The following is a 24,276-nucleotide window of genomic DNA, read 5'->3' as shown; positions in this document are numbered from 1 at the left end:
CACAACCGGGCCCGCGCGCGTCACGTCGGGGCCGCGGCCGCTCCGGAAGGACAAGGGGGCTCTGGGAACATGGCGGCGGCGGCGGGAGCTCCGGCGGGAGCCGCTCCGGTGTGCGTGCTGGTGCTGGGCATGGCCGGCTCCGGAAAAACCACCTTCGTGCAGGTGAGAGGCGGCGGGGGTCGCGAGGGGTCGCGGGGAGTCGTCGGCTGCCCGTGGGGGGCTGCCCGTGCCCAGCGGGGCTGCCCGTGCCCAGCGGGGCTGACGCCTCCTCGTTCCCCCGGATCTGCCCGTGCCCCCGGGGCTGCCCGTGCCCAGCGGGGCTGGCCGTCCCCCCGGGGCTGACGCCTCCCCGTGTCTCCGCAGCGTCTGGCCGCCCACCTGCACGGGCAGCGCTGCCCTCCGTACGTGATCAACCTGGACCCTGCCGTGCACAGCCTGCCCTTCCCCGCCAACATCGGTGAGCGCTGCGGGACCGGGGATCCGCCGGGAGGGAGCGGGGCCTTCAACAGAGCCCGAGCCCGTTCGCGGAGAGTCATTCATGTGTTCCGGGAGCGAATACGTGAGAGAATACAAGCTGGGTTGCTTGTGTTCCCTTAAGAGAGCCCAAGGTCTAACAAAAGGACTTGAGGACTATTTGTTAAAATTATAGGTCTTTTCTCCAAACAGTGGTTAATATGGGTATTTTTAGAACCAAAGCTATTCTTCCAATGCGTTTGTACGTTTTTTATGTCATCTGGTGTGATTGGAGGTGTTTCGGTTCTGGAGGCTTTTTTTTGTCAGTAATGAAAGGATTAGCAGATTTGATCTCTAAATACAAATATGCTGTCAACAAAGAGCTTTAAAGCGCTTTAAAAGACATGAATTTTAGAGAAAACATTTTAGCAGTAGGAACAGATCTTACTTTTAGCTGTTCCAAAAAACATACTATTCCTTAGTTTTGTGACAATCCTGTCTCCTACCCTCTGTGAAGGATGCCAGTCAGCCTTCCCAAAGATAAGCAAGACACTATGGGTGCACGAGTTGTTTTACTGCTGTCAGAGGAATGGCAGGAGTGTCTGTTCCAGTGCTGGATCTCCAGGAACACAGATGGAGCTGTGGTGGATGTACTTTGTTAGCTGACGGTGACCAACTGGGGAGTGGAAAACTGCTTACATGTCTTTCTTTCTCCCCTAGATATCAGGGACACCGTGAAGTACAAAGAGGTCATGAAGCAGTATCCTTTTTTTTTGTCTGAATAATGATATTTGAAATTTCAGGTTTTTGAAAATAATCTGCTGCGTGAACACTGTGGTAAAGGGGCAGGAAGTGTTTGGGGGGGATTGCAGTAATGCAGAGTGTTGCATGAAGATCAAGAGGCTTTGACTGTGTATTTCTTGCATGTGATATTAGGGATGTGGGTTCTACAAGATTTGGCACTTAGATGATTTTCTCCTGTGCTAAAAATGATTTTACCTAACAGTAAATTTTTACAAGCAACAGGGACTCTGCCCTTTTGTTTTGTTTTATTTTGTTTTCGGGGAAGCCAGCAGCCTTTTCCCCATATTTTAACTAGTCTAATTTTATTTGTCATAAACAAATATGTAAATTCCTACTTGCCTGTAGTAGATGGAGAAAACGATTTCTCCATTTGGCCATAACCAAAGCAGTGTTGTCTCTCTGAATCTCAGAGACACAGGAGTGTTTGCTCTTGCTCACAGTGCTGCTGACTGTAGTGCAGTAACATTGTGCTAAAGTGGCTGCACTTCCAGAGGCCTGTGGAGATCCTTGGTCTCTTATGTAGTAGCCTGTGCAGATGGAGACAATACACAGTCTTTGGTTTTGACTTGCAGGTATGACTCTTAAATTTAATATTTTAGACAAAGAATAAAGGGGGATAGGATTCTTGATTTTGGCTGTTGTTTGATTTGGGGTTACCAGCAGAACATCCTAAATATAAGTTTCAAATTAATATGTAAGTGCATTATTTGCTTCACTGCATCTGTTATCCAACACTGAGTTGCTGTGCCTTGTTAATAAGGGCCTGAGGAGGATGTGTGGATGTTGAGGGCAGTGATAGAGAAAACAGTGTGTTATGAGTCAGTGCTGGTTCTTGTGCAGTTAAAGCACAAATGGCAAGGAGCAGCCACGCAGCCCCTCTTCCTTCTGCCGATGGCACATGTTTGGGTAAGAGAGCATTTGTTACCCTGCTGAGTGACTTATAGACGTGTATTAATCATGTATTGGGGATGTTGTCCCTCAATCCCAAAGTATCCAGAGTGCATCTGTTGTCAGAGGTGACAGAGATGACCTCTGGGCTCTGTGTAACCATCTGCTTTCCTGAATGGAGCATCAGATATGGGCTGGGCCCAAACGGCGGCATAGTGACCTCTCTGAATCTCTTTGCCACAAGGTTTGACCAGGTACAAGGTGGTTTCTGTGTGCTGCTCCATGATGTGTGCTGGATGTAGGGGTTTTGTGTGTGTCCAGTCTCAGGGGCACTGCACTGTGTTTGGTGAGCTTTCTCATATTTCTGGGCAGTTATTCTCAAGGTTTGAACTCTGTGTTCTACAATGCTGTCAGAGCACATTAGCTTTCATATGAGAGATTTCAGGATTTCAGCTTGTTTTAAAGTAAAATGAAGAGGCCACAGGTCCAGAACACCCTTCAGTGTTTGTATAGGACTATTGTTGCAGCGTGTTTCCTATAAAATCTTTCATGTGGATGCTCTGGTTTAGGAGTAGGGCAGCTCACTTCTGGAAACCCATTAAATTTTCCTGGGGCCATTTGATAAAACAGCCCTCCTAAATCATACCACTCACTGAATCAGCTCTGGGCTGGGGGCTGGTGTCAGATACTGAGACGATCTCCTGGTGAAGAGGCACAGAACAACTGCCTTTAGTCAAGTACTAGAACACACACAAAATCAAGATTGTCTTTGACATATGCAGGATCTGAGCATTTTTCACCCCTCCTTATTAAGGCATTTTCACACTCTGAAAAGCATAAAGACTTTAACCTTTTGATATTCACCTGCAGCTGTGCAAGTTAATGTAGTTTCTGCTGTGAAATGAAGATGAAAGTTTCCTGTTGTGAAATACAAAATATACTTCTGCTTTTTCAATCAGGTGATGAAGTTTATTGAAAAAAGGCAAAATGCATCTAAGTGAGTACATTCTACTGAGTTGTGCTTTTCTGGGATCATTGTGGGAAAATTGCAAAATTCTAAAAAATTCTATAAATTTTATGTGGAAAAGGGCATAGAATGGATAAACTAAATTTTCTTTACATACATAAAAATAAAGCCTGCTTATCACAGTCCTGCTTTTCTTGTCTTCCATTAGACTATTGTTTTCTCTCACACACTGTTCAAATACGCAGCAATGTATTCATTTTTTAAAGATTTTGCACTACTAACTGTCTGGCAAATTGATGCCTTCAACTCATGAGATTACATGCTTCTTAGTTACAAAATTCACACAGGAGATTTTCAGGCATGCCCATAAATCTCATTACTGTTTGGGAGAAGCTTTTCTCATCTGTTATAGAATAATCATGTCAGTTGCTATTGTATGCTGGTAATAATCTAGTCAGAACAGGACCTTGTGCTTAACTAATTTTTCCTTATTGTTGTTTGGGGGTAACTTCTTACCAGGTATGTTATTATTGACACACCAGGGCAAATTGAGGTATTCACTTGGTCAGCATCAGGAACCATCATAACGGAGGCTTTGGTAAGTGCTTTTGGCATGGCTGGACAATGAAGCTGTGTGAATGACCTGGCTGTTGAGCAGTGAGTTTCTAATCAAACTGTCTCTGACTTGGTGTTCCCAGGCCTCCTCTTTCCCTTCAGTTGTTGTCTATGTGATGGACACCTCTCGCAGTACCAGCCCCATCACCTTCATGTCCAACATGCTCTATGCCTGCAGGTAAGAAAGGTGGAAATGCAGCCCATCTGCTTCAATTGCTGTCTCTCTTTAATTTCTTTGAGGGGAATCATGGAATAGTTTGGGTTCAAAGGGACCTTCAAAGGCCCTCTAGTCCATGCTCTCTTCCATGGGCAGGGACACCTTCCACTGGACCCCGTTGGCCCATCCAGCCTGGCCTTGGACACTTCCAGGGATGGGGAACCACAGCTTCCTGTGCAGTGTGCTCCAATATCTCTCTGCTGTCATCATGAAAAATTTTGTCAGTTTGTCTCTTTCAGCTTAAAATCATCATCCCTTGTCCTGTCCCTAGAAGCCTTGGTAAAGACTCACTCTCCATTTTTCTTATAAACCTCTTTGTATACTGCAAAGCTGTAATAAAGCTTCCCTGAAGCCTTTCCCAGGCTGAACAATCCCAACTCTCTGGCCTGCCTGTATAGGAGATTGCTCTGATGGTTTCCGTGGCCTCCTGTGGGTCCACTTACCTTACTCACCCTGCTGCCCATGCTGCTCCTGGTGCAGGCTAGGGTGTCTCAGATCCACTCCATCTATTGCCTTGGTTATTCTCTTTGTGATTTTCTCATTGAAAAAGCAGAATAAATTAGGTGCCAATGGACATATGGAGGTCATTGGCTCAAAACTCCCGCTGAAGGCATTAAATAATCTGTGAGACCTCGGTGTGGTGAATGCTGGTTACAAAAGTTTAACATTGCCTGTTGCTTATAAACACATTTATCTAAGATGTACCGAGATAGTCTATCTTAAGTTTCTTCTTGTAAACACATATTTTCTTATTCTGTTTTTTAATGTTGTTGATACTTCAAGAGATTTTTCAAGATTTGTTTTGAGTTCAGCATAGCAACGAGATCTTGGTTTATTGTATTCTTTCTCATACATTAACATATCTCTTTTCTTTCATGTTAAATCAGGGACTAAATACCTATAGAATGATCAGCATAACTAGAGCTGTCATAATTCATGGTAAATGTTGGTAAAAGGTTTTTAAAAACCCTTGCAATCTTTGTATCAAGATTAGGAGCTGTGTCACTATAATAGTGTGCAAAATATGTCTTGCTGCATGCTGCATTTTCTGACGTTAGTTTGAGCAAAAGATGAACACGTATACAGTATAATAAGTGTGTGAGCTCTTGTGTTGAGGTAGTTTTTCTTTTTAGATGTCCTGTGTTATTTGAATACATTGTTCAGTTCACGATCTCTCAGAACCTGAGGTCTGAGTCAAATGCAAAATGCAAATGTAATTAAAAACTGGGATCTGAGAGACATAGAAAATGGTAACCAAAATCAACTGTGTGTGTCAGAGGTTTTCTGCCTCACAGATGTGTGCTTACATCTTGGGGAAGCATATTTGTTCAAAGATGGTAAGCAAAGATGGTGAAAATTACATTCTGATTGCTGCAGAGGAAAATAATTTTCTTTTGATGTCAAACGTATTCAGTCTTGCGTAAGTCTTGTCTGCCTTATGCTTAACATGCTTTCTATTCTAGTGGGTTTTAAATTGATGTTAAACTTTCATTTTGTGTCTCCCTGCCCAGTATCCTGTACAAGACAAAGCTACCTTTCATCGTGGTTATGAACAAAGTAAGTCAAAGCTCTGATTTCCATTTCCTAGCAGGACATTGTTCTGCTCAGCTTCTTTGGTGTGGTGTCTTTGTTTTACCACAATAATGGGTTTTTCTAGAAAAGAGAGACTGGGAGGGGGCTGCAGGCTGACAACCAAATCTAAGAGGCACAAGTATAACCAGGGATGGGCAGTTGCACCCAAAACAGAGCACCATCACTTTGAAGCACGTTTGGGACCTCAAGCCTGGGCTATAGGGACACTTAACCCTGCAAGGTAAGAGGGAGGAGATGAGGGAGTCTGCTCTTACACACCCTCTTTGCACATGGAATTTGGCTTTGTTACTGTTAGCAGCAGGCTTGTGACCCACATGGGAGTGGTGTAACCCCTGCGTGGTTTGAGGAAGGAGTCCCACGTACTGCACCAGGCAAAACTCAGCAGAAGGCGTTTGTTTGATCCAGTGTTTGCTGGGAGGCAGAAGCCAGTCTAGAGATACACATCCACTGCCATGTAGGGCACTCTTAAAGGAGTGCTTCTGAGTTTAACGGCTCAAAACATAATCAAACACAATCATTTCAGATATTGAAAGGATCCCGGTAGGTTGTTGGTGTGGGTGCTGCTGCCCACAGACATCATTGGTATTTGTGTTTGTATCCCCAGCACGGCAGGCTCTCTGCACACACACAGGCAGACAGACAGACAGACAGACACACACACACACACACACAGAGCTCCCACAGCCATGCCTTTCCTGTGCCATTTTAGTGTCTGCTGTGCCCCAGCTCCACCTGTGTGCCCAGTGCTGCTGCCCACAGACATCATTGATACTTGTGTTTGTATCCCCAGCACGGCAGGCTCTCTGCACACACACACACACACACACACACACACACACACACACACAGAGCTCCCACAGCCATGCCTTTCCTGTGCCATTTTAGTGTCTGCTGTGCCCCAGCTCCACCTGTGTGCCCAGTGCTGCTGCCCACAGACATCATTGATACTTGTGTTTGTATCCCCAGCACGGCAGGCTCTCTGCACACACACACACACACACACACACACACACACATACACACAGCTCCCACAGCCGTGCCTTTCCTGTGCCATTTTAGTGTCTACTGTGCCCCAGCTCCACCTTCTGCCCAGTGACCCAAACCCTCTTTTGGCACCTGCTTACTTACTGAGCAAGGTTTTGTATCTGTTTTCTCTCTAACTTTAGACAGTAATTTTAGATAAGCTTCTAAGATTTTGGGGTTTTTTTCCCATAGAAAAAGGCACAAGGTAGGAAAATCATTCTCTCTTAAGAAAATACATGTTTTGAAAGACTGAAAGTGGGGCTTGATCATTAGGAAAGGTAGGCCTGAGGCATAGGATTCATAACTTCAAACCTCATTTTAATTTAATGTTTGCCTTTGCTAAAGAGTAAAGGCAACAGCATTTTAAGGATTTTTAACAAAATGTAATTAAGTTTAGTTTTTTTTTAATTGACTCTTGATTAGAATGGAAGAATCCTGGGCAACTTATAGATGTGCAGATTTTAGAATTTTAAGATGTGCAAAGGGAAAAAAACCCAATTTGTAGAGGTGATTTTATTTTATTTATAGAATTTGAAGTACTCAGGCTTTGGCCCTTGGGGGATTCAGTTCTGTCTTGAATCTTGTGAGTAATGCTAGGCAATACTTCATCTTTCTCCTTCCTATTGGTGCAGGGAAATGAAGCATACCAGAGTTTTAGGCACCTCAGATTGTGCTGAGGGTGGATATGCCTGAGGCAAGGTGTTGATGAAACTTTGGAATAGACTGCTTCCACATGAGTCCATGTAGAATTGTGGGGCCATCTCACCTGTTTGTGTCTATTGTTGTGCACCGAGTTTGGGTTGTAAGCTCCTTGGGTAGGAGCACAGCTGGCACTTACAGAGCCCCCATCACTGGGCTGCTGCCCACCTGCTCCCCCAGCTCCCAGGCAATCAGGAAAGCTTGGGATTTCAGTGGGGCTGCTCCTGCCTGGCCTCAGTCATACAGTCTGCCATTTACACTGTAAGCTTTATTGTAGAATGTGCAGTGTTTGAATGCTCCTTTGCAGTAAGTCGTAGAAGGCTTTAGATCTGTGGTTGTTCCCTTTAACAGTCATTGCCTTCTTAAACCTGAGCAGTTGTTTGTCTTCTCTCCAGATATTCATTTGATAAAAACAGAACTTGCGAAACTCCAGACCAGGGCTGAGTATTTTGAAAATACTAACATTTTGAAAATAAGCTTAACATGGACTTTTTTAATATTTGTCCACTTAACAGCCTATGGCTGAGATTATTACTGGTGAACATTTTCCCTTCTCCTTCCAGACTGACATAATCGACCACAGTTTCGCAGTGGAATGGATGCAGGACTTTGAGACTTTTCAGGATGCCCTGAACCAAGAGACCTCCTATGTCAGTAACCTGACTCGTTCCATGAGTTTAGTATTGGATGAATTTTACAGCTCCCTGAAGGTAAGAATCTTGGTTTTGTTTATTACCTCTCATCAAAGCCTGGAGATGAGAAAGCTCAAGAATAGTGTTTTTGATGTAGGGTGGGAGTAGAGTGTGAGGAAGTCAAAAGGCAGACTGTTCGCTGCTGCTGAAGGAAAGGAAAAGAGGCAATAGACACAAAGTGAAATACAGGAAACTGTGTTTGAGCAGAGGAGGAGAAAATGACTTCATTTTTACTGATTGAGCACTGGAACAGACAGTGCAGAGGAATTGTGAAGTCTCCAACCTTGGAGACAGACCAAGTTATGAGGCAACCTGTTCTAGTTAATTCTGCTTTTTGGGCAGAGAAGTTGGACTAGATTATCTCCAGAGGTGTCACCCAATCCTGCCCATTCTGTGCTTCTGTAAAGGGTCTTTGCACTGCTCTTTTGAGCTGTAGTCTGTTGATGAGCTGTGTTAGGATTTCCTGATTTGAACACAGTTACTGCAGTAACTTGTCACACTGAGTGGCAGCCCTGAATAATTCAATATTGTGATTAATCATGAGAAGAAAGCCAAGATAGGCTGGTGAGAGGCAGCATTCTTTGTTGCAGCATTTCCTGTCTGAGGTAATTTTCCTTGTTTAGAAAGTGTCTCGTGCAGTTGTGTGATTTAGTACACAGGAAGAATGGAAAGAATCTCAAACCCAAACACCCTCTCCCCCCTGCGCCCCCATACTTGCTTGGCCAAAAAGAAGTTGGGGTTTTTTTCTCACTTAACCAGGTTTTGAGAAGACAAAGGAATCCAGTTCCTCAGGAAACCCTGTGCATTGTAGGCTGTTACTGTTCCCATAGTCTGTGCAAAAGGTTTCAGCTAATTGTGTTTGTCATTAGCTTTTACTAAAGAAAAAGCAACCTTTCTTGGCTTTATGGGTGTTTAAAGAAAGACAATGAAAATAAGTGATTCTATTCACAAAGATAACAATAACAATAATAACAACAACAATAATAATAATGTAGCCAGATGTAATGTACATGTTCTATGTGGAACAAAATACAGAGAGGATTGTAGTGGTGCCATATACAGAATTAAACTGTTCCTTATTTGTTAATTAGGTCCTGTTTCTCTGCATGACTGGAGAGCAGGTCATGTGATGATTGTAGCATAGACTGCAGCTTGTACTTCAGTGCAGGGGAAGTAGAAATATTAACATATGTCAGCAAATAGTAATACTTAAACTCCTTTGGAGAGCTGTCTCACGTTTGCTATATTAATGACCAAGTGCAAGGCTGTATTGCAAAAAGTCTTCCATTTGTTAGGGAGTAGTTGAGACTGTCTTGCTTTCAAAAAAGAGGAAGAATTTTTGTTAGAAGATGATTGATTCTGGCTAGTAATAGTGCTAATGAAATGTGGTTTTAGATAATTGATTTACCACAGACAGAACAAATGGCCAGATGTGTAATGATAGACAAGCCCAAGTTGGGAAGGAGTTGTGCATGTTCAATGTATTGCTGCAGTAACTGATTGAATTCTCCACCCCACACTCTGGGGTTGGACTGCGTGGCCAAGTGTGATGTGGCTAAATACAAAGTATTATATGGGTCAGTTTAGATTTTGCTACTTCTAGTACACTGATACACACTAACTACTTATAACCCTAGGTGCAGATTGGATTATTAACAGTCAACAAGTAAGTGACAGAAAGACCTGACTTTCTCTTGAAATGCCCAACTTGTCAAAAAAAATCAAACCCCCTTCCCCAAAGAAACACCCCCAAAAAATACTGCAACAACTCACCAAACAGAAAACCAGCACCACCCAAAAGACAGAGGCAACAAACATGAGCAGCAAGCGGGCAAGGAGTTTGAAAGCAGGATGGAGAGAAGCAGAAGTGGTACTGCACATTCTTGTGCCACTCTCATGATTAAATGGCTATTGTTGGGTTTAGACTGATAATAATTTGTTAGTTTTTGTGGTTTTTTGTTAGAGAGTGGTTCAGTTTCTCTAGTTGTGTGTGGTTTCTCTTGCAGGTGGTTGGTGTTTCTGCAGTGCTTGGCACAGGACTGGAGGAGTTTTTTACCCAGCTTTCTAAAGCTGTGGATGAATACGAGCGGTAAGGCCATAGTCAGCCCATGAGCACTTCCTGAAGGGTCTGATCTGCAGCTCCTTTGGTTTGAGGAGAGCACTTCAGGGAACATTTCCTCAAGGTTCTGATCTGCAGCTTCTTTCGTTTGAAGGACTCTGCACCTTCCTTAGCCAAGGTAGTTTAGGGTTTCTGATAAATTTCAAGCATCAGCATAGAAAGTGGCAGTGTAAAGGAAATATTCAGAGATGAATTTTTGTGTTTGCTGTTCTGTGAAAGAGCAAAAGCTATCTGTGCCATTAAATATGTGAAGGAATATTTTTTCTCTAATTCTGTACAGTGATCAAGGTTTGAACTCTTGCTGTTTCAGTGAAGTATGTTCACTTATTTTGCATCCATTGGTTTCAGAATCCAAATCTGGGTAAAAAATACTGTTAGTCCTTCTGAAATGTCTCTCAAACATGAAAGCCTCAAGAAAACTTTTTTTTGGGGTAGAAGGAAGCCTCTGAGATGATCCTTATTTAATATAAATCATGTGTTGATTCAGACTGAATGCACTGTGTCTTTTCAGAGAGTATCGTCCAGAATATGAGCGCCTGAGAAAAACACTGGTAAGTGGTTTTGGCTGTTGTGTGCCTGGACAGAGTGTCTTGAGGTCACTTTAATGCACACAAGTGCCTTTATGCTGAGTGGGTCTAACATTTCATTTAGTAGTCATACTCAGTGTGGGAAAAGCCCCTGTCCTGAAGAAGTCTGCTCTCTGCTTTTTTCCCCTAGATGTGGTGGAGCACATCTTTACAAGAATAAAGGTGTTTTATAAAGCACATATTGTTTGCTGCTTTAGTGCTTGTATTTAAGCTAATTGTGAGAAAATGATTGGGAAATAGTTTTGTATCTTCCATTGAGAAGGATAGAGAGTTCTTGAAAATAAATTCTTCAAGTGATTTGTTGAGGCTTCCTTGTATCTTCCTGTGCCAGTGAAGTGTACTGGTTTGACTTAAACAGTAACAGAGACTGATCTGCAGTGCCAGAATCAGTAGCTCTGCTCATTTGAGTCCTGGCTGTCCAAAGGACAGTTCTCTGCTGGCACAGCTGCGCTGAGTTTGGCTTCCTGATGTTTCTGAAAATGTTCTACAAGTCTGCCATACTGGAGGGCGCTGTCTGTGTTTGTCAAAAGTTCTGTGTAACCTTAGTTGTGATGTGAGATCTGCTCAGTGACTTGCACTCTGGCTGGGGGGCAGATGCTGGGTTTGGGGGAGGTTATTTTCCTACTGATATTTAAAATGTTCTCAGAATCCACATGTAACACTTGATCTACAGGAGGAAGCTCAGGAGAAACAGAAGAAAGAGCAGCTGGAGCACTTGTGGAAGGACATGGGCAGTGTGTGCATGCAGAGCAGCACCCTGGCAGGTACCTCACCAGGAAGATCCAGTTCACTGCAGGAGTTTTCTGAAGAGTTTAGGTATTCCTGTCAGTCACAGGCGTGCAGGAAACCCTGCTGTGCAGCTAAAGCAACAGACAGTAAAAATAATGAGGGGCTTTAGAAGAGATGAAACAGATTAGAATATGGGAGAGCTGAGCTGTACCTGCTGATGGAGTCTGTCCTGTGTCTTTGGGATCCATGACCCAGAGTAGGTGTTAATTGCTGTGTTTATGTGCAGATAAAAGTTGTCACTGTTAACAATACCTTACCTTTAGCAAGCTGGTTTGTGTACAACCATTTCTTTTCCCTTCAAGGATCTGGTGATGCTTCTGCAATGGGTCCCTCTGAGCTAATCCTCACACGAGGAACTCTCGATGAAGAGGAAGAAGAGAGGGACAGTGATACCGACGACATTGACCATGAAGGTAAGGGAATGAGGCCTGAAACTGCCCATTCTGTTAGGAAATGCCCTCTGCATTTCATTACCTGGGTGGACTGTAAAGAGAGCCTAGAAAACAAGCAAGCACTCAGTCACCTAAATACACGTGTCAGAATCCATAGCAGAAACCCAGCTGCAGTGTTTGGTCAGTGCTATCACTCTCCAGCCTCTGGGAGAGTTCAATTGTAAGTTTTCTGTGTAAGTAATTAATAGGTGTATGGCCCACATAAACCAGAGAGCTCCTTCAGATTGAGACATGCAGTGACCTCTGAACCTGACTCATGCCCAGCTGTTCTATCATCTCCTTCACCTTACAGTTTCTGCCCTGGCTGTGGCTTTTGCTGTGACTATGGTCTTGGAGCAATCTTCTAAGTTCTTAGAGGGTGATTTTTCTCTTCTATTCCCTCTTCTAAGCTCACAGACTTAATCTTCATTGTTTTCCTCTTCCGTTGGTGTTTCGGATCACTTCTTTCCTTTGCCCTGTAGTGTAGTTGAAGATCCAACGGATGTTTTGTGTTAATTATGACTATCCTGACTCCCTTTTGTCAGTAACAGAGGTAGAATAGTGCTAAACTGTCATTTCTTCCCCCAGTGACTGAGGAGAGTCATGAAGAACCAGCCTTCAGAAACTTCATGCAAGACATGCGGATGAAATGCCAGAGAAAAAGCAACCTGAATGAATGAGACCTTCACAGACAGAAGGTTTGGGAGGAACAGCATAAAGAAACTTGCACGGAGCCATGAGTGAAGGCTTTTATTTGTGAACTTGTTTCCTCTGATAGATTTTTATTTCTCTTTCTGCAGTAACTGTTGGTCATGTGAGTTAAAGATCTCGGAGCCAACTGACTGCACAGTTTGCCATCTGCACTGTGGCTTCCTGAAGCTGAGGGAATCGGATAGCAGTTTCTTTTCCTCCAGATTCTTCAGATCTGTCTGTTGAGAGCTTAGATTGTGAGCTCTGGCAGGCAGCATTAGTATCTGCAGCACTAATATGTCCCTAGAACGTGTTCCATTCACGTGTGCAGCCAGGTGTCTGCTGCAGCCAGGGCACAAGTGATGCTGTACTGAACTTTATCAATCTGCTCACTGTTTGATGGTTTGGTTTCTGTTAAGTATATTTTATGTACTAACAAATGTGTGATAATAACAGAAGGGAATTTCATTTTAAGCACTGTTCTAAGGTGAGATTTTTTCCCTGTCCTTGCAACCCATCTGTATGGATGTGCAGCAAATGCTTCTTCATTACATTGTACAGATGTGGTACAGATTCCTCCCAGGAAAATCCTGAGCAAAGAAAGTTCCCAGGAAAGTAATAAAAAGTCTCTGGCTTGATTTGGCTGAGAACAGAAGTGCACATAGTTATGTACTGGCTGCATCTGTCCCTAGGTTACTTAAAGCAGAGGCATTTCCATAGATGGGTGCTGACCTGGAATACACACAAGTGCTTAGAGACTGGCTAATACTTACTTTTCATGGTAGGCACTTGCAGTTTAGAAGTCTGGACCCTGAATCTCTGGGGTTTTCTCCTCCACACAAAGGGGTGGCCTCACTGGGTAGGTCTCTGAGTGCAAGTCTGGCACAGGTTGGCTAGCACCAATCCCAAATGGCTAGTGTGGAATAACCACTCTGCTTTAATTTATAAATCACTGCTTCTCTTAGTGGATAAACCCTTCAACTTTACTTCAATTTCACCAAGTTCTGTACTGTGGCCACTGTGTCCCTGGTGGAATTCTGTGTATGGTCCTATGGGAATGTTCCCAAGGAGCAATTCTGTGTATGGTCCTATGGAATGTTCCCAAGGAACAATTCTGTATATGGTCCTATGGAATGTTCACAAAGAACCACTCTGCCCTAACCTGTGACTGTAGCCCAGGGGTGACCTCGTCCCAACACCTCCAGCTGTGTCAGTGAGTCCTGACTGTGCCCATGCTGACCCATCACAGGTTCCTCTGCCTGCTGCCCTGGGGAGCATCCCTAAAGTGCCACCAAGAGAGGAGCTCCTGTGGGCACAGTGGCCTGGGATTCAGGGGAAAAGAAGGGCTTTTCGGTCTTCAGCACCTCACACTCCATCAGCACTGCTAGCAAACAGTCCAGCCCCTGGAGGACACAGACAGTCACATTTTACAGGTCCTGTCTCACCTCAGCTTCCCAAGGGACACTCTGAGAGGGAGAGGGAAGGAAACAGGTCTGGTCGGACAGCCTGCTCCCAGAAAATCATCCTAACCCTTAAGCACTAAATAGAGATGTAAGAACTTCCCAAAACATTGATTTCCCTGCAGACTGAGGGCTTAGAGTGGCACTAAGTTGAAGCAGAGGCTGGACCTGTCATGAACAGACCATATAAATATAAGAGGTAAGAGCCACTCAGACAATTCCATAAAACATTCCAAAATCCATCTCCTGGGATATGATAATCTTTGGGTTTTTTTTAGTATTGTCAATTTTAAATTTTCTTCCCAGGTTTTTGTCTTTCCCTTGGATCCTTTTAACTCTTGTTTCAGTTTGTCATTTTGGTATCGTAGAGACAATTTTACAATACTATTTCAATTTATTTCCTTTATTTCATTTCTCAAATTACCATTTTATCATCTGTTCCCTCCATTGCCGTGCAAACTTTAAACATAGTGCCAGTGCATTACAAATAATACTTTCTCCCTTTTATCTTTCAGCAGTCCCCATTTTTCATCTATTTTGTCCTACATTTTCTCCCACTTGTACCAGTTATCTACTGGCCAAAGCTCATCAGTTTCAATATGAAAACTGTGCCTTTGCAGGTAATCTGCCAAGCCTTTTGTCTGTTTCTCTAAATTGTTTGCCATCCTGTCTTCAACTATGCCAAAAATGTCATGGAACAAGTGGGAGCTTCAGGCAAGCTCTGCCTTAGCCTCAGATTTTTGGCAACCTCTTAAATTCAAGAAAGCGCTCTGGCCCGCAAGTTCTAAGGATTGCAAATCAAGGCAATTCATAAAATCAGTTATTTATTGAACAGACAGGAGATAACAGACAAAAGGTCTTTACTACACAGTATAAACAAGGAAGAACTACTAGTAGATTACATAAAAGTGCATATCACTTTTATGTAATCTACATATTTTAAAGCTAGCAAAAGAAAGATTATTGATTAGGGGTCAAGTGGAATTTGGCACCAAATGCCATTGTTGTACCCAGAGTCCTTTCACTCACTGTCCAGAGGAGTAACTGCAATGCAGGCTCGCTTCTCTGGAGAGAAACTCCACACATTTACAGGGGATTTACAGCAGGAACATTTCTGCTTTGGGAAAGTTTGGTGTGACTTTTGTAGCTTTTACATTAAAGTGAGGTGCCTGTCTGAGAAATCCAGCTTATCTTTCCAGGTCTCACTCTCACAGTAAGATGTTCATTGTCAGCCTGGAGCATTCATCCCGTGGCACCAAACCAAGGTGCTATGAGACAGCTTGTCCTGTTTGAGTCATTTCACCATTTAACAAGCAGCTGATGAGCTCTCCCGGGGGTGAGATGTGCTCCATCTCCTGGGAATGAGATGTGCTCCATCTCCCAGGGGTGAGATGTGCTCCATCCCTCCTGCAGGTGAGATGTGCTCCATCTCCCAGGGGTGAGATGTGCTCCATCTCCCAGGGATGAGATGTGCTCCATCCCTCCTGCAGGTGAGATGTGCTCCAGCTCTCCCGGGGGTGGGATGCCCTGATCCACGTGCCTCTGTGGATGATGCAGAACTCCTCCCTTCCCAAGCAATCCGTTCCGTACCGGGTCAGGATCAGGTGTGGCAGTGGCCAAAGCTGGCAGTGCGAGGGGGTGTCGGGCTCTGCCCCCTTCCCAGCCCTGCTCACGCCTCCAGGGGAATGTGGCAGCGCCTGCAGAGCTGGATGCTGCTCCAGGCAGGATGGCAGCTCCTCCCGCCCTCTCACTCAGCACCATCAGGATTTTTAATGCCCCTGCTTTGACCTTTCGTTTCCTTACTGACCACATGAGAAAACCCAGCAAATCCTAAGAAATTCCTGCGTGACAGAAGGTCAGATTTAGGGTGGTGTTACAAACTTTCTGTTTGGACACCTGTCCATAGGTTCCTACATGCCTTGTGCCACCACCACCACCAGTCCTCAGTGATCTCCAGTGACCTGGAACAGCTGCCCCAGTGCCAGTCTGTGTCTGCAGCAGCCCCAGCCAGGCTGAGCAGGGCCATTGGGCTGCACAGGTAAGGACCCTCCCCTGGCTGCTTGCACCTGAGTGAGACCCAGCTACTAACTGAACTCTGGATATAGCCTCAAAATGTGATAGAATCAGACCTTCAGAATGGCTCCAAGGGACAACAGCTCCAGTGGCAGCTCTGTAAGGGACACATCCTTGTCCCAGCCCTGGTTCACTGACACACACACAATAAATCAACAGTAACAAGGAATTCTTGCTTGCAGAATTCCCAGCCCTAACCCTTGCCTTTCCTGCCTGCAGCTGAGGGAAATTTGACAAAATATGAACAAATAACCTTTGCTGAGGGCAGTCACCATACCAATCCTTTAGCCTTTGCAAGATTTTATAGTGATTGGGCCCAAATTCAATTCCCAAATTAAACCTTCTAACAAGTTAGAAAGATACTGGACAGTAAATCACACAGGTTTAAACGTCTGCGCAGGGCTTGCAGCGCAACCAACATTAAACTGTTCTAGCTGCCAGGAACCTAAACTGTGCTTCCCAAGGTTTCAGACCCTGGGACTATCAGTTGCCACCTTTGCCCTTCGTTTGTCTTTTTCCCCTTGAGAAGTTGGAGAGCTGATCCCAGTTTTCTTTTTAGAAGCAGCTCTGAAATATGAACAAAATAAAACATTTCTGACTCTGGTGAATAGCCTGAAGAAGAATGATTGAGAATGGAAAGGATTATAAGCAAATAGCTATTGTGGGTGGGGCTGAAACTATGAGTGTGAAGATTGGTATAAATATCTCAGATTAATTATGCTACAAATTCAGATAATTTTGCAGATAATGGAAAATTACCAAGAGGCAAGAAAAATTCAATGACCCTAAGTAAATTACATTTCTGTATCTGAAATGTAAAAAAAAAAAAATTGATAAAATATATGAAAAATGTAAAATATTTAAATATAGTTTAAAATAAAGATGGGTTTTTTTGTCTTTTTATAGGCTTGGATTTTATTATAAAAATATAATTATAAATAATATAAAGATAGAAATATAAATATAGAAATATATGATAAATACATAAAGATATCTATAAAAATATAAAATATAAACAAATATAAGTATTAGAACCAGTTATAATATATAAGTATTATTGTAGTATATTACTATGTTCTTATATATATTGTATATAAATATATCAATATAAACTAAAAATGAAAAAGTGAATATAATTATAAAAATATAAATATAAAATATTTAAACACCATTTAAATAAAGGTATTTTTAAATTTTGGTTAGAGGCAGGGTTTTTATTTTAAATACTATAAATATTATAGAAATATAAATCTAAGTACGGAAATATATCACAAATATATAAATATATATATAAAAATACACCCGTAGCAGATTTCTGTTTGTTCTGTGTCTGTGAGAAGCGGGCTGTGTGCTGGACAGGGAGAGGCGCTGTTGGAGAGTGGCATCGGCGTCAGCTTATATTGTGTGTACTTACACTGTACCACTTATGATTGGAGCTGCCCTCCCCTGGCACAGTAGTCACAGTTAGGTAGAACAGTTATAACAACTTTACTGTTCATCTGTCTTTCATGGGATTTTGGGTAGAAAATTTATCAGTCCAGAGTGGGGACAAGTCCTAGCTGTCAGATAGCCACTTGTTGACCCTTCCTGTTGTCTCACAGGTCCCCGAGGCTCCTGATTTCCCCAGGATCTGCCATTTACCTCAAGGAGCGGCAGCCAGAAGATGTGTCAAAGCACCTTCTTCAGCATTTCAGGGAAGGGCCACAGTGAGCATGTAAGTGGAAGGAGTGTGTATGAGAGCACGTGGCTGTGTCTGTCTGCTCGTCTCTGCGTGTGTGAGCGCATGCTGACTGCATTTAACCTTGTGTATATGACTTTTGCTTTTCAGGTTTTGCAACTCATTGTTAAATTGAGAATAAAAAATCCCCAGCTGCCTTACACCCTGGCTGTTTTTTTTTTTGTTCCCGGCCAAGTAAAAACCCAGAAAAATACCCCAAGATAGGCTAGAAAAGACCCAAAAAACGAAGAAAAAAAACACAACATGGGTGAGAATACCCAGAAAAAAACCCCCAAGATGGGCAAGAAAAAACGCAGAAAACACCCACAGAAAACCAAGAAAAAAACCTCAAGATGGGCAAGAAGAATCCCAGAAAAAAAATGCAAGATGGACCAGAAAAAACCAAGGAAAAACCAGGAGAAAAAAAAAACAGGGAAAAAAAAACCGGAAAAAAATCCCAAGATGGGCAAGGAAAAACACAGAAAAAAAACAAGAAAAAAACCCCCAGATGGGCAGGAAAAAACCCCAAAAAAACCCCCAAGACGGGCAAGGAGAAGATCCACAAAAAACCGAGAAAATTCACAGAAAAAACCCCAAAGATGGGCAAGAAAAAAACCAAGAAAACACACACAGAAAACCAAAAAAAAAATCCCCAAGATATGCAAGAAGAAACGCAGAAAAAAACACAGAAAAAAACCCCAAGATGGGCAAGAATTAACCTGGAAAAAACCCCCCAAAGACTGGCAAGAAAAAACCAGAAAAAACTCCAAAATGGGCAAGAAAAATTGTCTTAAAAGATGCCGTAAAGTGCGATTGTCGTAAATACTGCCGTAAAGCGTGACTGTAGTAAAGACGGCCTTAAAGCGCAACTGTCGTAAAAGGTGCAGTAAAGTGCGACTGTCGTAAAGGCGGCCGTAAAGCGCGACTGTCGTAAAAGGTGCCGTAAAGCAACACTGTCGTAAAAGGTGCCGTATAGCGTGACTGTCGTAAAGGCGGCCGTAAAGCGCGACTGTCGTAAAAGGTGCCGTAAAGCAACACTGTCGTAAAGACTGCCGTAAAGCGCGACTGTCGTAAAAGGTGCCGTAAAGCGCGACTGTCGTAAAAGGTGCCGTAAAGCAACACTGTCGTAAAAGGTACCGTAAAGCAACACTGTCGTAAAGACTGCCGTAAAGCGCGACTGTCGTAAAATGTGCCGTAAAGCGCGACTGTCGTAAAAGATGCCGTAAAGCGCGACTGTCGTAAATACGGCCGTAAAGCGCGACAGTCGTAAAGACGGCCGTAAAGCGCGACTGTCGTAAATACGGCCGTAAAGCGTGACTGTCGTAAATTGTGCCGTAAAGCGCGACTGTCGTAAATTGTGCCGTAAAGCGCGACTGTCGTAAATACGGCCGTAAAGCGTGACTGTCGTAAAAGCTGCCGTAAAGCGCGACTGTCGTAAAAGGTGCCGTAAAGCGCGACTGTCGTAAATACGGCCGTAAAGCGCGACTGTCGTAAAAGGTGCCGTAAAGCGCGACTGTCGTAAATACGGCCGTAAAGCGCGACAGTCGTAAAGACGGCCGTAAAGCGCGACTGTCGTAAATACGGCCGTAAAGCGTGACTGTCGTAAATTGTGCCGTAAAGCGCGACTGTCGTAAATTGTGCCGTAAAGCGCGACTGTCGTAAATACGGCCGTAAAGCGTGACTGTCGTAAAAGCTGCCGTAAAGCGCGACTGTCGTAAAAGGTGCCGTAAAGCGCGACTGTCGTGAATGGTGCCGTAAAGCGCGACTGTCGTAAATACGGCCGTAAAGCGCAACTGTCGTAAAAGGTGTCGTAAAGCGCGACTGTCGTAAAGACTGCCGTAAAGCGCAACTGTCGTAAAAGGTGCCGTAAAGCGCGGCTATCGTAAAGACGGCTGTAAAGAAAAAACCAGGAGGGCAAGGAGTAACCTAGGGGGTAAATAAAGAAAAAGAAAAGAAAGAAAATGCAACAAAAAACAAACCCACAGAAAAAAACCTCGAGATGGGCGAGAAAACCGCCCCCCCCCCCGAAAAAAACCCCAAGATGGGTAAGAAAAATCCCAGAAATACCTCAGGAAAAAAAAACAAACAGGGAAAAAAACCCCAAAACCAAACAAACAAAAAAACCCAAACAACAAAAACAACAAAATGGGTAAGAAAACAACGCAGAAAGAAACCCCAAGATGGGCAAGAAAAAGCCCACAATAGAACCCCGAGATGGGCGAGAAAAATCCCAGAAAAAAAAAATACGGAAAAAAACCCTAAGAAAAACCCAGAAAAAAAAAAGCAGAAAAGAACCCAAGATGGGCAAGAAAAATCCCCTGAAACTGACCAGGGAAAAACCCCAAGATGGGCAAGAAATAAAATCAGAACAAAATACTAAGATGGGGAAGAAAAATTCAGGAAAAAAAAAAAAACAAAATGGCAAAGAAAAACCCAGAAAAAAAAATAAACAGAAAAAAAAAATCCCAAGGGGCAAGGAAAAACCAGAAAAAACACCAAAATGGGCAAGAAGAAACGAAGAAAAAACCCCAAGAAATGCCATAAAAAATCAAGGAAAAAGGGAGTAAAAGCCCCAAGAAACAAGGCAAGAAAGAGAGGCAATAAAGGCCACAAAAACTCAAGACAAAAAAAACAAAAACAAGACATGGCAGAAAAAGGTATGAAAATGGTTCTGCCAGGCGCGATCAAGGTGAGCGGGTTCAGATTCAGGTCCAGGAGATGAACAAGTGTCAGATTAGCTTGGGGCACTGCTGTGCAATGCAGCTGTGACAGGATTTATGTTTAAATATAGTTTAAATAAATTGGGGATTGTTTGGCTTTTATAGGGGGATAGGCTGGAGATTTCATAAAAAATATAAAACTAGAAATCCAAATATATCATATATATGTCAATATCAATAAATATTTAATATATATAGATATAAGTAAAAGAAATATATTGTGTCAAAAGAATATATCTATTATTATATAAAAAGGTATTCTCTCCAATATATATAATATCTATAAATATAACAAATGGAAATTACAAATATAGATGTGAATAGAATTATGACAAACAAAATTATTTTTAAAATTTTAAATGTGTTTTAAAGAAAGGGGTGTCTTTGCTTTTTATTTCATTAGAGGCAGAGGTTTTATTTTAAATAATGTAAGTACTATAGAAATGTAAATCGACATACAGCAATATGTAATAAATATATAGAGATATAAAGATATAATACCAAACTATGAATAGAAATAGAAATAGAAATCTATGTAAGTAACATAAAGAGATGCAATATATAATATAATTTTTATTATACAGTAATATAAATTCTAAATATACATGCGAATATAAATATGAAAAATATATGGTGGGGGGCTCGGAGCAGCCCAGGTGTGAGTGTGAGGATGATGGGGGCTCAGAGTAGCCCAGGTGTGAGTGTGAGGATGATGAGGGGCCGGCTCCTGCCGGGGCGAGGCTTTGCCTCAGCTCCCTTTTGCATGGAGCTGCTGAGTGGAGGGGTTCATGGGGCGCTCCCGGCGCTGTCTCATGGAAGGACTGCGGGAGCTTCCCACAGGGTTGGGAGAACACCTGGATCCGCGCTTGGGTACGTGGAGCATCGCTTAAAGGAGGTGCCGAGGGATGAATCTTTGTGCCGGGGAGCAGCAGCCGAACAGGTGAGCCCGTGTGGGTTTGGAGCGGGGACTTTTCTCCTTCCCCTTTGCAATTTCATCTTGCCAGTCCCTCCCCGGTTCCCCAGGAACAAAAGTGGAGCTTATGAGGACAAAAGGAATTACGGAGAAGGAAGCAGCTCCTCTTCTCTTATTGTCTGTGTTTGAACTGAGGGGATCCCTCTTCACTTGTGGTTTTAAGGGTGTTGATTGCAGGAAAAGCTGCCTTTTCCAGGCTGTTAGGGGTATCCCGGGGGTGACAGGGAATCCCTGCGTTCTATTTTAAGGGGAATGGGAAAAGTATTCTTGTGGTATTATGGGTTTGATTTGAAGGCAGCCCACCCCATTTTCATCACCCTAGGGTTTAAATGGAGGGGGCAGCCCTGGTGTCCCTCCTTTTCAAGGGTTTGAAATCGCCCTTTCCCATCAGTTGAAGGCTTTCATTTGAGGAGCACCCCTTCTTTTCTGCTCTCCTAGGGGGTGAAATTGGAGGGGAGAACACATTTCTTTGCCCTTGTTGAAGTGAGGTGAGCCCTGCCTGCGGCGTAGGTTTCGGGGTTGGCTTGCAGGAAGCCGCAGCTCCGGCAGCGTTTGCAGGGCTGCAATGGGGCTGTGCCGCTTCATTGGAGGGCGCTCCTCGTGCCCGCGGCCCGGCCCGGAACGTTCCCGGCCCGGAACGTTCCCGCTCGGGAGTGCTGCTGGCACGGCCCGAGCAGCTGCCGGGGCGCACGGGGTTTTGGCGCGGCCAGGGCGGCAGTGGCGGAGCCGCGCCGGTGCGAGCTGTGCGGAGCTGAGCGGAGCCGGGCCGGGCCGGCCAAGGGCGGCAGAGGCGGCGCGGGCGCTGCTGCGCCGGCCCGGGCGGTGCCGGCCGCTCCGTCCGCTCCGGGCGCGGGGCTCGGGCGCCGCCGGTAGCCCCGGGCCCGGTGCCGGCCCCACCGGGCAGGGGTAGCGGGCGGGGCTCCCCGGGACGGCGCCGGCCCCGCGTGCCGGAGCGGCCGCCGCAGGAGCCGCTTTCCTGCCGGGAGCCGCGCTCCGTCCGGGGCCAGCAGCGAGCGCGGGGTTCGGCCGCTCCAAGTTCGGCGGTGCCGTGGCTCGGAGGCGCTTTGGAGGCGTTGATTGCATCGCTGTGTTCGGTTTGCAGCGGGTGTACGCTAAGGGATACGGTGTTCTTCCTGAGCGGCACGGTTCTCGGTGCCGGTAGGGATGATAAAGGTTCGTTTCGGATTGGGTTTTGTAGTCGGAGGTTTTTTTTTTTTTCCGGGGTATTATGTTTAGAAGGGCGCGCAATGTTTTTTACGGGTCATAGCGTGAAGCAGCGGTTCGGATTTTAATTCTGTTGCGGTGGCTTTTATTAGCATGAGTGTGTAGTGTTTGTTTTGGAGGGCTTGAGGTAGCGTCGTGTCGTTCATAGCAGCGGGTTTTTAATCTCGATAATTGCATGTGTGTTTATCGTCTTCCAGGGCTTTTATTTGTTTGGTTTGTTTGATTGTAGTGTATGTTTTATGGTTACGGGTAATTTGGGGGACATTGTTTATGGTTACGTTTGTCTTTAGTCTTTGTGTTTGTTTCTAGGTGGTATTTTTATTTTGATAGCTTGAGGCACTATGGGTTTATTCAGTTGGGAATAAGTTTTTTGTTGCAGATTTCAGTTTATTTGGTTTTTGGTATTATTCTTGTTGTTGCTTTCTTTATTTTCTTTTTTTGGTTGTTGTTGTTGTTGTCTTTTAATGTATTTGAGTATTGTTTATCAGGGTTTATTTTGGGAACGTGGGTATTTATATGGTGGGTTTTTAAAGTATTTATTTATTCGGGTAGTTAATTTCTTAGTTTTTAGTGGTTGAGATGTTTTTCCATTTTGTTAATTAGTTCAGGTTAAAGTTATTTTTACAGAGGATTGTTTATTCTTTGAGTTAGTGTAGAGGTAGAATTGCGTTGGTTTTTTCTTTTTTAGTAACGTTCAGGGTCAGTGGCACTGTCTTGAGTTTAGTAGATTGGTTTGACTTTTTTTTAGTACTTTTTGTAATTTGCTGTGTGTGTTTCTAGAGGATTTTCTTTTATTTTGGTTCCATTTTTCTGTCGTGATGAGAATTGTTATTGAAAAGAGTGTTCTTTGTTTTTTCGCTGACACTTGTTTGGCTGTTGGAGGTCTCTTGATGTTTTTGGAAGATATTGGTGGGAATTTGATGCGGTTTGTTCTGTCATTTCATTTAGGAATTGGATTTTAAAAATACAATTATGCTTCTAACTATATTGAAAAAAAAGAAATAGATGTGTAGCAATGGGAATGAGCCAATTTTATTTTTATATATTCGGTCAATTTTTAAAATTTAACATGTAACATAAGTCATTATATGTTACAATAAGTTATTCTAATTTTAAGAGAGTATTGTGTATGTTTATAGATATATGAATAGAGAATATAAATGTAAATACAACCCAAACAAAAATACAAATATAAAAGTGTATTGCAACTATATGCAGATATATAAAAAATTAATAAGAAATTGTAAATGTAAAATAACATAAATTTATACAATATATAAGACAAGTAATACTGTGTATACTTTATTAAAAATATTATAGGAAATGGATATAAAATAGATATAAATATGGATGTGATCTATCTATCTATATCTATTATTTGTTGTATATTATGATAAATATAAATATAAAAAAAAATTGGTAGCTTAAAATAATGGATGATTTTGTTTTTTCTTTGCCAAAGCAGGGGTTTTCGTGTAAAAATTACAAATACAAATAATATAAAGGTAGAAATATAAGTATAGAAATATATCATAAACACAT

The 24,276-nt window shown here is 43.3% G+C and overlaps 1 protein-coding gene and 1 long non-coding RNA gene across 5 annotated transcripts; both read left to right on the top strand.

The window, feature by feature from the left end:
* The first annotated feature begins 43 nt into the window (after positions 1-43).
* GPN1 (GPN-loop GTPase 1) lies at positions 44-13,217 on the top strand. Of its 4 annotated transcripts, none has more exons than XM_058020931.1 (15): positions 44-162; positions 364-457; positions 1,174-1,213; positions 2,333-2,399; positions 3,105-3,142; positions 3,632-3,710; positions 3,811-3,905; positions 5,456-5,501; positions 7,823-7,969; positions 9,958-10,040; positions 10,582-10,621; positions 11,331-11,421; positions 11,749-11,859; positions 12,466-12,575; positions 12,678-13,217. In XM_058020931.1, the coding sequence occupies exons 1-14, from the start codon at positions 70-72 to the stop codon at positions 12,555-12,557; spliced, it is 1,116 nt and encodes a 371-aa protein (XP_057876914.1). In that variant the 5' UTR covers positions 44-69; the 3' UTR covers positions 12,558-12,575; positions 12,678-13,217. The 4 variants fall into 4 exon arrangements, with proteins under 4 accessions (XP_057876914.1, XP_057876915.1, XP_057876912.1 ...); XM_058020932.1 differs by having other exon boundaries at positions 12,656-13,217; XM_058020929.1 differs by having other exon boundaries at positions 12,466-13,217.
* Positions 13,218-14,950: 1,733 nt separating this feature from the next.
* Positions 14,951-18,198, top strand: LOC131081678 (uncharacterized). Its single transcript, XR_009114276.1, has 3 exons — positions 14,951-16,065; positions 17,702-17,814; positions 17,929-18,198. It is a non-coding gene; the product is annotated as an uncharacterized LOC131081678 (long non-coding RNA).
* Positions 18,199-24,276: the final 6,078 nt, after the last annotated feature.

Source organism: Melospiza georgiana, chromosome 3 (assembly GCF_028018845.1).
Source record: "Melospiza georgiana isolate bMelGeo1 chromosome 3, bMelGeo1.pri, whole genome shotgun sequence".
Lineage (NCBI taxonomy): Eukaryota > Metazoa > Chordata > Aves > Passeriformes > Passerellidae > Melospiza > Melospiza georgiana.
The sequence above is the reverse complement of the archived record's forward strand: the minus strand, read 5'-3'. Positions and strand labels throughout refer to the sequence as shown.

Excerpts from the sequence above, each read along its gene's own strand:
- GPN1 (XM_058020931.1), top strand. The coding sequence starts at position 70 with ATGGCGGCGGCGGCGGGAGCTCCGGCGGGAGCCGCTCCGGTGTGCGTG. Across the intron at positions 2,400-3,104 it reads TTGCCACAAGGTTTGACCAG|GTGATGAAGTTTATTGAAAA; the intron begins GTACAAGGTGGT and ends TTTTTCAATCAG. Across the intron at positions 3,143-3,631 it reads AAAAGGCAAAATGCATCTAA|GTATGTTATTATTGACACAC; the intron begins GTGAGTACATTC and ends ACTTCTTACCAG.